The sequence below is a fragment of the Panthera tigris genome, chromosome B3 (assembly GCF_018350195.1).
Source record: "Panthera tigris isolate Pti1 chromosome B3, P.tigris_Pti1_mat1.1, whole genome shotgun sequence".
Lineage (NCBI taxonomy): Eukaryota > Metazoa > Chordata > Mammalia > Carnivora > Felidae > Panthera > Panthera tigris.
This window is the reverse complement of record NC_056665.1, coordinates 130,784,500-130,800,119: the sequence shown is the minus strand read 5'-3', so window position 1 is coordinate 130,800,119 and position 15,620 is coordinate 130,784,500. Positions and strand designations below refer to the sequence as shown.

The following is a 15,620-nucleotide window of genomic DNA, read 5'->3' as shown; positions in this document are numbered from 1 at the left end:
CCTAATATCTAAGACATTTTAATGGCCACTGTAGCACTTACTCAATCACCTCCCAATCCCCAGCCCCGGTTTAAATTATTTTGGAGTGTTTAATGTATCTTATAGAAGCAGCCTAAAGCCATACCGATAGAATGGAATAATAAAAAATTATTGTTTTTTATAACTACAATAACAATATAAATAATTGAGCAATACTTTATAGTTTTACAAAAGGCTTTCTCATAGACTATCAAATAAATGACTGATTTGATGGTTCTACAAGCATCCTAGCGTGAGGATGGAGGTTGGTGCACTGGCCTCAGAATCAGACTGACCTGCTTTTTATTCCCACCATCACCCCTTACGAACTTTGGGATCCCAGCCAAGGCATAGACCCTCTCTGGGCCTCAGTTTCCTCATCTGTTAAGCGAAAGAAACATTGTAGTTCCCTCATGGGGTTGTAGTGAGGATCCAGTGAGAAAAGAGCCACAAAGCACCGGGTACAGTGCTCGGTGCCTCTCCGCGACGATCAATATCGGCTGCCATTGTCACTATTATCGTAAAGAGGTGTTGAAGCCAAGCTCTACCAGTTCTTTTTTTTTTTTTTTTTTAACGTTTATTTATTTTCAAGACAGAGAGAGAGCATGAACGGGGGAGGGGCAGAGAGAGAGGGAGACAGAATCGGAAGCAGGCTCCAGGCTCTGAGCCATCAGCCCAGAGCCCGACGCGGGGCTCGAACTCACAGACCGCGAGATCGTGACCCGGGCTGAAGTCGGACGCTCAACCGACTGAGCCACCCGGGCGCCCCGAGCTCTACCAGTTCTAACTGCAGCTGTGCTTTCGAGTTAATAGAGTTAATAGAGGCTACAGTCCAAAGTGAGATGCAAAACCACAAGCAAGACTTACAAACGGAGGCGAACAAGTCTTGGGTTCTGACTCACTGTTGGCCACTGGTCTCAAAGAGGTTGGAAAGATAGATGCATGGGTGGGGGATGAGGAGGGAGATAGGCGGAGCTGTGGTGGGGTGAGCATCTCCGACAGGGAGAAAGGTGGGAGGATTCTTCTCAGGGCCAGAGGGGCTGCAAGGAATTCACCCAGAGAATGTAATGTGTCTCTGGCAGTTTGGGCAACATGATGTACTGGTGTGCGGCTCATCTCTAGAGGCCAGAGTGAGAGAGGCTGGCTAGCTAGTTGCGACAGAAAAAAGTGAAGGAGCAATTGCCACTGCCTTGGGGCCAGCTGCCCTCCCTGCATTTCTCTAGGTAGTGAGTCTTGTGGAGCCGGTGGGGGCTGTGCTGGTGAGCAGTGGGGCTGTCTCAGATCTTCGATCTTAGATGTCTTAGATCCTGATCAAGATGGCCGCCAGCAGGGGTGAGGTCCTTCCCAACTGGGAGGAAGCAGAGGTCTGGATCTCTAAGTACCTGCCGGAGGGGAAACATTGATCTAAGTCAACAGAACTACAGGGGAGAAATGCTCACCTATCGGGTGAGGACACCATGTTTCAGAGACGCAGAGAAGTACTCCTGGAGAGAAGTGGATGCTAGGTCATCCCAAGATGAGACACATCTCTTTCTCTCCCTCCCTTACACTCTGATCCAGGAGGGTCATAAACCATGATTAGCAGGTTTGAGGAGAAGGGACGAATGTGCAAGGTGGGAAAGGAGAAGTCAAACGTCATCTTGCCCCAGGCAGGCAGCCAGCCTGCTCAGCCAGCTGTGAACACGGAGAGGATGTGAGGGAGGGCATAAAAGTGGAAAGTTTTATTTATTCCTTTGGACCCAAAGATATGAATTACCCGACCAAGACTGCTCCGATTACAGTTGACCCTTCAACAACATGGGTTTGAGCCGAGTGGGTCCTCTTATACAGGGAGTTTTCACAGTACAGTAAGTATATTTTCTCTTCCTTAAGATTTTCTTAATCACATTTTCTTTTCTTTACCTTACTTTATTGTAGAAATACAGGGTATATAATATGTGTAACATACAACATCTGTTAATCGAGTGTTTATGTTATTGGTAAGGCTTCCAGCAGATGATAGCCGATTAGTAGTTAAGTTCTGGGAAGTCAAAAGTTATACGTGGTTTTTCCACTGTGTAGGGGGTCAGTGCCTCTAACCCCTGTGTTGGTCAAAGGTCTGCTGTACTTCAAAGTGTCCAAGGGATCCTGACACTTACCCTAAATCTGGTACAGGGGCCAGAGAAATCTAGTCCCGCGTGTCTGGGTGGCTCAGTCAGTTAAGCATCTGACTTCAGCTCAGCCCATGACCTTGCCGTTCGAAAGTTCGAGCCCCACCTCAGGCTCTGTGCTGACAGCTCGGAGCCTGGAGCCTGCTTCAGATTCTGTGTCTCCTTCTCTCTCTGTCCCTCCCTCATTTGTACTCTGTCTCTCTGTCGCTCTCAAAAATAAATGCACATTAAAAAAAAGTAAAAAAAAATAAAGAAAAGAAAAAGCCAGTCCCCTGGAATGAACCAGAAAAGCCAGTGAAAGAAAGAACCGAAGCAGCTCTTTGATTATGTCCTACAAGTTATATTTGAGAGACGTAGTGATTTCCTCATTATTTCCGATAATAACCCTAGGGGGTAAGTATTACTGTGAGAAAGGATAATGTCTCCACAGATGAGGTGATCAAAGCTCAGAAGGCAGGACTTGAACCCTGGATTCCTGATTCTACTTCCTCCACCACACCACTCAGCTCCCTCATCCTGGCAGCGGAACCGAAGTCCGTGAGGAGCGTGGAGCCAGGAGCCAGAAGCGGCCACTGGAAGACCTGGATATTACATCACACTGTCTTGAATAGTAACTAAAGGGAAGCAAAAACACAGAATCTTTGACCAGTCTCTCCTTCCACATCCTGCGGCGTCCATCTTGCTGAGATGATAGGAGTTGGCATGACTGAAGTCTAGGAAGCAGCCAGGTAGGGGGTCACCTCTGATCGTGACAGATTCTGACACAGAAACCTACTATCAACCTTGTATAATTCTGTCAAGGGCATCTGAAGAAGAGGAATATGTTTAGCTCAGAAACAAACAGTTAGGGAGGCACATCAGGTCCATTGGTGAGAGAGGAAGTAGGTTTGTTGCCTATGATCCCGAAGGTGAGACGCAGGAAAGGGGGTTGAGTTCACAGGCAAACAGACTTGGGCTCAGCAAAATACCTAGAAGTCACTGTGTTCTTCGTGGAACCCCACAAAACAAGGAACTAAGTAGTTCTCTTTCACCTCTGACTTCTTCTCCACGTCCCTCCTCAGACCTGGTTTTTTTTGCTACCTCTCAGTCCCTCATGAGGGACTGAGGGTGGGAATGTCCTTCTAGATGACAGTTTTGGGGGCAAAAGGGGATAGAGTGTAATTTGCTTTCCTCTCAGGGGGATTACAGAAAAGAGGACAGGTTTTGGAATCACACGCCATTGGTTCCAACAGTGGCTCTGCTGCACCTATGTTGGGTGACTTTAGGCCAGTTATTTAAACTCCCAGACTTAGTTTCCCCGTGTGTAAAATGGGAAGAATAAACATCACCGGCATCCTAGTGTAGTTGTGAGAATTAAATGCTTATCACGGCCTGGCACCTGACGATAGCAGGCACTTATGGGAAGATGGCAGTCCCAGAGGGCACTCAGGATTGGTGTCCAGTTTACAATGCTTAGAAATATTGAATAGAACTAAATGGTACATTCCATTCAACAAGGCAACGTTACAAGTCCAAGTACCTAGTGTTGTTATTGTTTTTAAGTTTATTTATTTATTTTGAGAGAGAGAGAAGGTGTGAGTTGGGGAGGAGAAGAGAGAGAGGGGGAGAGAGAGAATCCCAAGCACCGTCAGTGCAGAGCTCGGGCTTGCAGTCACGAACCGTGAGATCGTGAGCTGAGCTGGAGTCTGATGGTTAACCGACCGAGCCAGCCAGGCGTCCCCCCAAGTACCTAGTGTTTTTAAAGAAGTGCTTTGATCTTAGGCATTGATGATTCTGAGCTTTGCTGTTAATATTGTTTTTTTTTTTTTTAAATCAAGTTCTTTTGTGCCAACGGAGAAGTGATAGTGTATCTCATAAGAAAAACCACCGAGGGAAAACTTAAATTTTATATATTTGTTTAGTTCAACGTAATTATTTATGGACCCGAACGGGGTTTGAATTCCCATTTGGCTATTTCATTAGCTTTATGACTTTGGACGAATGACTTAACCACTTTAAACGTGTTTGCTCTCATAGAAAGGGAATTATTGTAACGGTTAAATGTAACGAAAATACATAGAGAAAAGCCTAATGGCTGCTGTGGTCTGAAGGTGTCCCCTCAAAATTCACGTGTTGAAATCCTAATCCCCAAAGGTGGTGGTTGTTAGTCAGTGAGGCCTTTGGGAGGTGCTGAAGTCATGGGTTTAGTGCCTTGCGAGGGAGGCTCCACAGAGAAAGAACAGTGTCCCTTCCACCATGTGAGGACACAGTAAGAAGGAGCCAGTTATGAACAAGAAAGGGGGCCCTCAGCAGCAGGCGGCCATGCTGGTGCCTCCATCTTGGTGCCTCCAGATCTATCAGAAACAAATTTCTGTTGTTTTTAAGTGACCCAATCTGTGGTATTTGGTTACAGCTGCCCAAATGGACTAAGACAATGGAATTATGTTTTCAAAACAATATTATTTTCCAGTAACAGATTTATTCATTGTTCACTTTTAGCTGTTGAACAACTGGGTTGGGAGGCATCAGTGTGTCAAAGGTACAGAGTTGGAGAACCACTAACCAGTGGTTCTCCAGTAGTCAGAGACCAGTAATCAGTGGTGTTCTGGTCTCTATGGGTTTCCTGTTGCTGCTGTAACAAATCACTACAAACTTGGGGACTTAGCACATACTTATTCTCTTAAAGTTCTGGAAGCCAGGAGTCTGCAATCAGTCTCACTGGGCCAAAGTCAAGATGCTGGCAGAGGACCAGTTCCTTTTGGAGAATCCAGGGAGAATCAGCTTCCTTGCCTTTTGTAGTTCCTGGAGGCCCTTCTTGGCTTGTGGCCCTTCACCCATCACTCCAATCTCTTGCTTCTATCAAAGGATTCTTGCAATTACGTTGGGCCCACCTGCATAGCCCAAGATCATCTCCCCCTCTCAAAGTCCTTAACTTGTTCACATCTGCAAAGTCCCTTTAGCCATTTGAAGTAATGCTCACAGGTTCTAGGAATTAGGATGTGGACACCTTGGGGGACCTGGTAGAGGGCGATTCTTGTACAGGTTGGAAGCTTCTTTAGGAGCGACCTGTGGGCACTTAGAATCTGTGACCACAAATGAAAAACAAGAGGGAAAAAATGTACTTGTTAAAATGAAAGCATTTTCCTCTTCTTCTCCGCCCTGGGCGATCATGTTTCATCCCAACTCAGCAAACCTTTTATCTGTAAATGCATTGTCTTGGGGTTACGTTTCATCTAATTTGTACTAATCCATGGGCTGGTTGAGCCACTCTCCTACTTTTTGGGGGCGTTCCCCCATTCTTCTGACACATCCCTTTTTTTGTACTTGCTTGCCGCAAACTGACAGGCCTATCACATTTATATAGCACTTTTCTATCAGCACTGTTCTAAACACTTTGTATATATTAACTCATTTAATGGGATATTCTATGATGAATATATATCCTCATTTTTCAGATGGGGGAACTAAGGAGGCACTGAGAGATGTAACTTGCTCAAAATCTCAAGTGGGCATTGAGAGCATGCCTGGCTGTAGAACCCACACTTTAAACCACTAAATTCCACTACCTCTCTGCAAGACATTCACACCAAATGGTCACTGTCTTCATAGAGCCCAGAAAGAAATGTGTTGGAGCCTGCTCCTATAGTTCTGTTCTGCTTTGTCTTAGAAACAAACAAACAAACAAACAAACAGAAAAACAGCAAACAACAAACAACAAAACAGAGAGAGAAAGGAAAGGAAAGAGACTGAGAGAAGCTCTCATTGACTTGATCTAGAAGTCGCCCCAGCCCATGGGTATGCAACATGCACGTGGGTGATACCACAAGCAAGCAGTTCGCATATTTCATCGTCCAGCAGTTAAGCTAGTGCCAAGCAGATGTTGATAGAAAGATTTCGGAGAAACATCATAAAGTGATGATTAAGCTAAAAAGAATTTGAATTGTAAAAACTTAGTCTTAAATCTATAAATTTATGACTACTCTGTGCATTTGTGTAAAAAAATCAGTCTTAAATCTGTAGCCGTGCCGAGGACTTGGAAAGACAGAATGGGTGGAGTGGGGAGAGGTGATGGTGTTTGTCCCCTCCCGCTCCCCCCCTTTGGCGGACCTCCACTCCCAGTGTAGAGGTGATCACTTTGGCGGACCTCCACTCCCAGCGTAGAGGTGATAGGAAGTACAGGATGACAGACTGCACGGTGGGTAACAGTCCAGGTTCTGGGCCAGACTGTCTGTGTTCCAATTCTGAAACTACCTCTTATTAGCTATGTAACCCCGACAGTGCTTACTGAACTTTTCTGTGCCTTAGTTTACTCAGTAGAAAATGAGCCTAATAATAGTACCAATGTTAGGGTTTGTTAAATGGGCTAATACCCATAAAGTCATTTGTCTCCCATGTAAATACTCTGTACGTGTTAATCGCTATTATTGTCCCCTTATCATACATAATAGTCTTGGGAGAATTCCATGCGTCTGGGAAGAGGGAGATGTTTTTGTTTGGATGGAAATCATAAGGGAGTCACTCATTGTTTGAGAGAAGGAGGATATAATAAACTGTCTTAGTCAGCTTGGGCTGCTATAACAAAACACCACACTAGGTGGCTTAAATAACATTTATTTCTCAGAGTCTGCAGGCTGGAGGTCTGAGAGCTGGGCGCCAGCACGGCTGGTTTCTGGTGAGAGCCTTCCTCCAGGCCTGCAGATGACCATTTTTTCACTGTGTCCTCACAGGTAGAGAGTGAGAACTCTTTTTTTTTTTTTTTTTGGTTCAGAACTTTTATTTATTTATTTTTTTTCAATATATGAAATTTATTGTCAAATTGGTTTCCATACAACACCCAGTGCTCATCCCAAAAGGTGCCCTCCTCAATACCCATCACCCACCCTCCCCTCCCTCCTCCCCCTCCCCCCTCCCTCCCCCCCCCCCCCCCCCCCATCAACCCTCAGTTTGTTCTCAGTTTTTAAGGGTCTCTTATGCTTTGGTTCTCTCCCACTCTAACCTCTTTTTTTTTTTTTTTTTCCTTCCCCTCCTCCATGGGTTTCTAAGTTTCTCAGGATCCACATAAGAGTGAAAACATATGGTATCTGTTTTTCTCTGTATGGCTTATTTCACTTAGCATCACACTCTTCAGTTCCATCCACGTTGCTACAAAGGGCCATATTTCATTCTTTCTCATTGCCACGTAGTACTCCATTGTGTATATAAACCACAATTTCTTTATCCATTCATCAGTGGATGGACATTTAGGCTCTTTCCATCATTTGGCTATTGTTGAGAGTGCTGCTATAAACATTGGGGTACAAGTGCCCCTATGCATCAGTACTCCTGCATCCCTTGGGTAAATTCCTAGCAGTGCTACTGCTGGGTCATAGGGTAGGTCTATTTTTAATTTTCTGAGGAACCTCCACACTGCTTTCCAGAGTGGCTGCACCAATTTGCATTCCCACCAACAGTGCAAGAGGGTTCCCGTTTCTCCACATCCTCTCCAGCATCTATAGTCTCCTGATTTGTTCATTTTGGCCAGAGAGTGAGAACTCTTATCTCTCTTCCTCTCCTGATAAGGGCACTTATCCCATCACAGGGCCCCACCCTCATGACCTCATCTAAATCTAATTTCCTTCCAAAGGCCTCACCTCCAAATACCATCGCACTGGGGGTTAGGGCTTTAACATCTACATTTTAGGGGCACACTGACATTTAGTCCATAATATTGGCAAATGGAAAAGTTAAGAAGACGGTTTCAGATTGTGGAAATTGCTGTGAAGAAAAGGTTTTATAAGAATGGGCTCATTTGTGCCTAGAATTGGTGGGACAGGGAACCCTACTCCAGTTGGGTGGCCAGGTAGGCTGCTTTGGCCAGGATCTGAGAACAGAGAGATCTGGCAGGAGTATTGAGGCTGTGGCAGCAGGAGGGCAAAGGCCTTGAGATAAGAAAGAGCTTGAGTGTTGGGGAGACAGCAGCATAATAAGTCCAGTGAGGCTGGAGGAAATGTATAGGGAAGCATGTGGTAGGAGTTAATGTCTGGGAGATGGGCAGGGGCTAGTGCGTGAATGACAGGGAGGGGGGTTGAGTCTAAGCACGGTGGGAAGACATTGGAGGATTTTAGCCAAGTGGAGACATGCTCTGATCTGTGTTTCAAACTTGATGTTGTTGTGCTAAGTGTTGTAATTTACGATTTGCATTATTACTATGGATAGACACATTTATTAAGTACTTACCTGTATGCCAGGCATGTGTTGACCACTCTGCACACATGTGATACGGAGTAAACTGGAAATTTCAACAGAAGCACTAGGGCACTTTGGATATGAAATTCCAACGTGAGATGTCAGAACATATGCAGATGTTTAAGGGTGCAGGCATTAGATGGTGGGAAAATCCCCCTGTAGGATATAAAAGGGTAAAGAGCGTGGGTTTGTGAATAGGATTTCTTTGGAGGCAGCTGGTGCCAGGTCCCTCCCAATGTACCCCCCCCCCCCCACTTAAAGGGCTTCAGTGAGACCACTTAGAGAGTGGGTTGTCTGCTTGTCATTTGGGGGGCATGCTGAGATGGGGTCTGACATGGGAGAGTGGGCAGGAGGGAGGAGAGGCGAGGTGAGGGAGAAGGTGGTAGGGAAGTAGGTCAAAGGTATATGAATGGTGAGCTGGAGGTGCAGACTGGTCAGGGTCTGGGGTCATTTAAAAGGAGATTGCCCAAGAGGATCATGTAGAGGGACTGAGTTCCTCATGGGATGGACACTGGCTTGGGAAAAGGAGAAGATCTGAAGACAAGTCAAATGTGATTGTTGTCTAGAACCGGACCTTCCAATTTCTGAATTGAGACTGTATTTGAGATGTGATTTGAGGACATTTATGATCTAAGGTGCACGTGTTACGGGCCGTGCTTCAGACAGACTTCTACCAAGTACAAAGAAACAACATCCCCCCCCGGCCCCCCTCCCCCCGATGACATCATAAAGGGAAGTGTTGAGTTTTGATTCTAACCCTTGAAAACCTCTCCAACGTTACTGGTTATAGATATTTTATGGAAACTTCTCTGAGGTGGGTAATCTCATTCCCATGGAAAAGGTGAAGAAGTTAAGGCTTAGAGAGTTTCCACTAATCAGAAGGAGGCCATAAAATTCGGAGGGAACCAAACAGGGTTTGAACCCAGAGCTTCTCTTAGTCGCTGCACCATGCTGCTGAGGAAGCAATAAAGGACCCTGCCATGGCAGTCTGACCATGAACTGTTGGAAATAGCTCATGGGTGGTGGGTTTTGATTTTTTTTTTTTTTTTAATAAAGAAGGCGAACACATCAAGCTGAATTTTTCATCTCTCGGTTGAAGATTGGCAAAGCTCCCCAGAATGAAGCGGGACTTTGGACCCACAGTTCAGGGTATCTTTGCTGGCATGTTACGAGAAGGCAGAGCTGGGTCTTCAGGAAGACAAGGAACGTGGGGGTGCTGCTTTCTTCCCACCTCCCCCCCCCCCCCGCCCCGCCCCGGCCCTCTTCCCCTGCTGGTTTGTGCTCCCTGCTGCTAGCTTCAGAACTCGAAGTTCAGGGCCAGTCCTGGGGGCTGTTCATCGGGGTCTTCATCTTGTGGACAATGTGCTGAGCTTTGCAGGCTGGGGGAAGTTCATAAAACTGCAGAGCCCTGCTGGAGAAGTGAGGAATTGTACTTTTCAGAGGGGCTCTCAGGTACCCCTGAAACATGGCCTGTCAGCCTCTCCCTGCTGTTCCGCTACCTTTCTCGGGGAGCGTCCCAAAACCAGCACCACCAGTTGGTGGTGCGTGCACCACCAACTCCAGTAAAGCCGTTGTGAAACACCCATTGTTAGGATCATGACTATCAGATAAATAAAATACTGCTGTATATTCAAGCATGGCCTTTACAGCATTATATTAAAACAATAAATCAAGTATCACGGACTCAGCGTTTGAGCCAGCTTTTATTGCATTATTCCATTCTCTCCATTATCCAGCTTTAAAATCCCTCCCCCTGCATTTATGATTTTGAAACATTACATCAGTTATGTCCCCATGGCACTTTAATCTAATCCAAAACTTTAAGGGGGTAGGTAAGTGTTTAGGACACCGGGCCAGGCTCTGATCATTTTATGAAACCGTTGTTTTATAGAAGAACATTACCTTTATTACCACATTCTATGGTGTGTTTGGGGGGACAATCTGGTTACAATTACAAATAGCATTTTTTAAGACCTGCAGTAGAAAGGCCAGCCATTTGAAGATGAGATACGGCTTCCTCAATGGGTCGTAGCATATTGGTGCAAGATGTCAAAAGGAAGCACGTCGATACCTCAGCCTGGCGCTTCTCCCCGGGGATTTTACGCTCACTATTGGTGCAGGTGGTTCCAATGGAAACACCTGACTTGGTTCTGAGCCCTGAAGTTCTGTTAGTAATTCATAGCACAATCGTCACCTATATCAAAGAGAGCCTTTATGTACTGGCTAATGCGGTTTGTTAAATTCACCCCAAACGAACTGGATGCCATTAAACCTTTAGAGTAATGGATTCTTTCTTACAAGATGGGAGGTCAGACTCCTGGGGGAGGGACTACATTCTGCCCCTTTGCTTCCCCAGTTCTCAGGGAAGAAATGGGTGTCTGTTTCCATCAACTTCAAGCTGGTACCAATATCCATGTTTGCTGTTCCTCAACACGCGTTCCTTTTATTTACTTTGTCTTGCGGAGATAGTGCATAGATAAAAATGTCTTTAAACAATAACCCCAACTATGTCAGTAGGACACTGTTTAACATTCAAGTGGCCTGTCTTTCATATGAGCCTCTGGGAAGCCAATAAATGTCAAAGAAATGTCAGATTATGTATGTATTTATTGGGCCCATAGTGCGTTTCTGAGGAGGCTTTGTGGCATTTGGTTATCCCATTCTTTGAAGGCATCACACAGAGAAGGTGCCATAAATACATCAAACGAATTTCAGCATCCACCTCTGTATACGCCACGGTCCAGCACTAGAGTGCGCGAGGTTCTTCTCCCTTGGGGGTTTGCTTTGCCAGATGATTCTTTTAGCTCTGATATCAAAAGTACGTGGGCAGACATGTCCCCACAATCAGTAAAGGCCCAAGTTTGGATGGTGTTTGATGTTCCTCTCCCTTTTGGTAGAAACCTTTTAATGTTGCATGGAAATAAGCTGCCGGGATTTTTAGCAAATGCTTGGTGGGCGAAGGAAGGTAGGCAGGGGAGTGGGCGCTGTGGAAGAAAAGTGGGATGACCATTGGCATTAGCAGCGGGTATGAGCAGGGCTTTCAAGACCCCTCTGGCCCCTACTAGGAAGATGCATCTTTCTCTCTGCACCTTGTACAGGAAGACCCCTGCGTGCCTGGCCTTTCCGAGGCAGCGTGGCCTTCGAGAATGGAGTTGAATTCACAGGCAGCCAGCTTGGATATCTGTCTTTCTTGTCTTTAGCAAAACTGGAAGCGAATGTGGCAAACTTCTCATGAAAAAGCTGCATCAATCTGAGAAATAAATAATTTATTTTTTGATTCCTCTTCCTACACCCATTCTCTCAAACGACCTGAATTCTACAGCCCCAATTTTTCCTTTTCTTTAAAAAAAATTTTTTTTATGTTTATTTATTTTCAAGAGAGAGAGACACAGAGTGTGAGTAGGGGAGGGGCAGAGAGAGAGAGGGAGACACAAAATCTGAAGCAGGCTCCAGGCTCTGAGCTGTCAGCCCAGAGCCCAACAGGGGGTTTGAACCCATGAACCGTGAGATCGTGACCTGAGCCGAAATTGGACGCTTAACCAACTGAGCCACCCAGGCACCCCCAATTTTTCCTTTTCTAATCTTAAGAAACCCAACGTTTCTGAAGTGCCCACCATGTGACTGGCACGGTGCTTAGCCATTCACACTTACGTTATCTCTAGATAGGCCTGCAAGGCACGTGGAGCCTATGGTGCCATTTGACTCATGATAAAACTGAGGGTCTGGTTGGCCTACGTAACCTAACCTGCTCAGTGCCAAAGCAAGGGTTTGAACCGAGGTTTTTCCTGGCTTCCCACCTATTACCTCAGGGCAATGCCCAGAAGATACCTGCTCCTGACTTTTGGGGCCGTTCTAAACAAATATAAATACCTGGGCAATGTATTCAAAGCTGTTCAGTTCTGAGGTCCATCCAGAAGCAGAATCCTTACAGAGGTCTTTAAACCACACCCCCTGTTTGCCCGACAGGTTTTTTTTTTTTTAATAGGAGATGGAATCCCAGTCTTTTTACCAACACATGTTATACAGAAGAGGCAAAGTCAATCATTAGTCAATGCATTTGAAGGCAAAAAGGATGGGGAATGGGGTAAGTTGAAATTGAGAAGAGTTTGGCTAACTCTAGTAATTCCGTTATATGTTACTTATTTGAAGCCTTAAAACAAACAAACAAACAAAGCGGAGTCTTGAATGTACAGATTATCCAGGAAGAGCGTTAAACACAGTGATGCCAAGAAGTTAAAGGCTGGGCATGTCCTGTGTGTAGAACACACTAAAAGATTTCAAAGAACTTTTTTAGACTGTCTCTCTGGTAATAAAAAGAGGGGGGCTGAAGCTACACATGGGCAAAGTCAGTTTGTAGAAGAACTTTGGAATTTTGCGAAGAAAACTTCTTTGAGAGGAGACTCCATCAATTTAGTTTTATTGTTAGAATCACCCTTTACTCCCCCTTTGATAAACTGCCCTCATTTGTTGTTTCTCTCTCTTGTCTATCATGAAACGGTTTTGCAGTTGAATCCACCTGCAGATTGTTCTTTGGTGTGGCCTCCTCCAAGAGCGCTCAACCTCTTACCCGGCAGGCATTCATTCAGGCCCTGAGCTAGACATTTGCTTATATGTCCTCCTGAGATATTCCTCCCCTCAAGAATTCTAGTGACCACGCTAAAAGGAGCATTCTTCACCCTAGAAGACAAGGGATATTTTCTGGCCTTTTCTCTGGAATTGCACTAATGGCAAATTTTGTGCCAAATGCTCAGTGAAATTGTTAGACTTAGAAGAATCTTAATAATTTGGACCTTACCGATGTAGAATGTATTCCAAGTCAGACATGTGCTTGAAAGGTTACATTCATTGCTATGAAAAACTAGGCTGCATAACACATGCTTGATTTCCCCTGAGAAAACATTTTTGAAAGTTCATTTGACACCTATTTCCATATCAATAATCAATGTGCTGCTTACTGATAATTTAAATCTGATTATTAAAACAAATCCAGAAGGAAATTGACTTGCCAATGTGTAGTGATCCTGTTTTGGCTAGAATATATAGTTGTGCTTAATAAGCTTGCGTATCTTTGAATATCCAGTAATTCAGGACTTTTTCTCTGGCCAGTCTTGGTCAGAATTAATCTAATTAATGAGATTTTTCTGTATTTCAGTGTTGACAGCTTCCTTTTCATATATTTAAATTCTATTCAATAATTTTTATTCCTAGAAATAAAAACAGATTACACAGGGCTTTTGGAAATATTGACAAATGACAACCCTGTAGTGTTTAGTGAGGAAAATTGTAGTTTTTAAAAATGTTCATTTTGTGAGAGAGAGAGAGAGAGAGAGAGAGTGAGTAGGAGGGGCAGACACACACACACACACACACACACACACACACACACACACACACAGAATCTGAAGCAGGCTTCAAGCTCTGAGCTGTCAGTACAGAGCCCGACGTGGGGCTTGAACTCACAAGCCATGAAATCATGACCTGAGCTGAAGTTGGATGCTTAACTGACCGGGTCGTCCAGGCACCCTGAAAGTTGTAGATGTTTTGAAGCTCATTTCTTCATCTTGGCCAGTATCACAGGTTCATGATGGTTGATTTTATGAGTCAACCTGACTGGGCCATGGTACCTAGATAGTTGGTCAAACATTATTATAGATGCTTCTATGAAGGTATTTTTGTTTGATGGAATTAACATTTAAATTGTTAGACTTTGAGTAAAGCAGATTACCCTTCGTGATGTGGTGGGTCTCATCCAATCAGTTGCAGACCTTAATAGAACAAAGATTGGTCTCCAAGCAAGAAAGAATTCTGCCAGCAACTCTTCCCTAAGTCTCTAGCCTGCTAGCCTACCTTGTAGATTTTGGACATGCACCTCCATGATTACATAAGCCAATTCTTTAAAATAGATCTCAACCCCACCCCCCAAATATACATACATCTATAGATTTAGATATAGCTCTAGTTCGTTCTCTGGAGAACCCTGACTAAAGAGACTTCTCAGAATATTAACTGTCTGAGAAAGTACCCAGCATCATGCTTGGCACGTTTTAGAAAATGATTGTTTTAAGCTTTGTATGTGTGGGGAGTTGGCTGGCTTTAAGGTCTGATGCAGAATGCCATTTAATGAAGTTTGTCTCTATTTTCTGTTTGATGCTTGTATCGTATTTAGCACAATGGTAATGGTGAGTAAACATATGCAAGAATTTTGTAGAACACCTGGATGAGAGAGGGCAAAGCAGTCCAATGGCACAAAACCAGAGAGAAAATAAACTTTTATTTTGTGGCAGGATTCCATGCACAGAAATGGTTTCAGGCAGTTTCTAAATGTCACGCTTAAACTAGCACATGTGAAAAGTGGGAGAGAAGAGGTTGTTGAACTTAAATAGAAGATGTTAATTTTTTTTATGTGTTTAAAGGAACTTTGGAGTATTTATACAAGCACAATTGGCCTCCAGTGGATAGTTCAGATAATAAGAGAAATTCTGGTTTTTGTGCAATAAACTAATAAAATGTGTAATGTTCGTTTTATGAAATAGTATTTTTTCCTTCATGAAGGTGATGCATTAGAAAACATAGACAATTTGGCAAATATAGAAAGATACAACATAGGGTGGGAATCACTTTTAAAAGATGATCATTATCCATATTTTGGGGTATTTTCTTTCAGTCTCTCTCCCCCCCCCCCCAAGTCTTTCTTAGTGTTTGGAATTTACATGGTTGTATTATGTTATTATATATAAAATCATTTGTATTTCTTTTTTTCTGTTTATATAAAATAAATATTTATTGAAAATGTATGGAAGTGTTGCCACTTGTCCAAGGAGAAATTAACCTCCCTAGAAATAAGAAAAAAGACTGTAAAAATTTAAAAAGAAAATCTTATTACTGTTAGAACATTTTTTTCCTTCCTGGGTAGTTGTTCGCATCTCTGCGAGTTTCTCTGGGCTATAAAACCGCAGTGGTATTTCAAAGGGGAGCAGTCCAGACTAGCGGTCAAGTGTCCCAATTCCAGAGCCAGACAGCCTGGTTCAAATCCCAACCCTGCCGCACCCCCGTGGAGTAAGCTTGGGTGAATTTCCTCATCTGTAAAATGTAGATTAGAAAACTGCCTCTCTCATAATGGTTGCAAGGGTGACATGAAAACATGGGGGAAGCACTGAGAACAGTGCTTAGAACGTAGTAAATTCTTAACTGATGATCGCTCGTTACTAGATGACACGTGATTGTTTCTAATTACACCATGAATACAGT

The 15,620-nt window shown here is 44.1% G+C and overlaps 1 protein-coding gene across 4 annotated transcripts in view; it reads left to right on the top strand.

Moving 5' to 3' along the window:
* GALC (galactosylceramidase) overlaps positions 1-15,620 on the top strand; it is a 150,209-nt gene that overhangs the window by 96,815 nt on the left and 37,774 nt on the right. Inside the window, exon 17 of one of the 4 annotated variants that reach the window (XM_042990282.1) lies at positions 2,599-2,889. The exons of the other annotated variants lie outside the window; for them this stretch is intronic. Coding sequence (XP_042846216.1) covers positions 2,599-2,607 — 9 coding nt within the window. The 3' untranslated portion in view covers positions 2,608-2,889. Of the gene's footprint in view, positions 1-2,598; positions 2,890-15,620 lie in introns of those variants that run through there. 4 annotated transcript variants of the gene reach the window in all.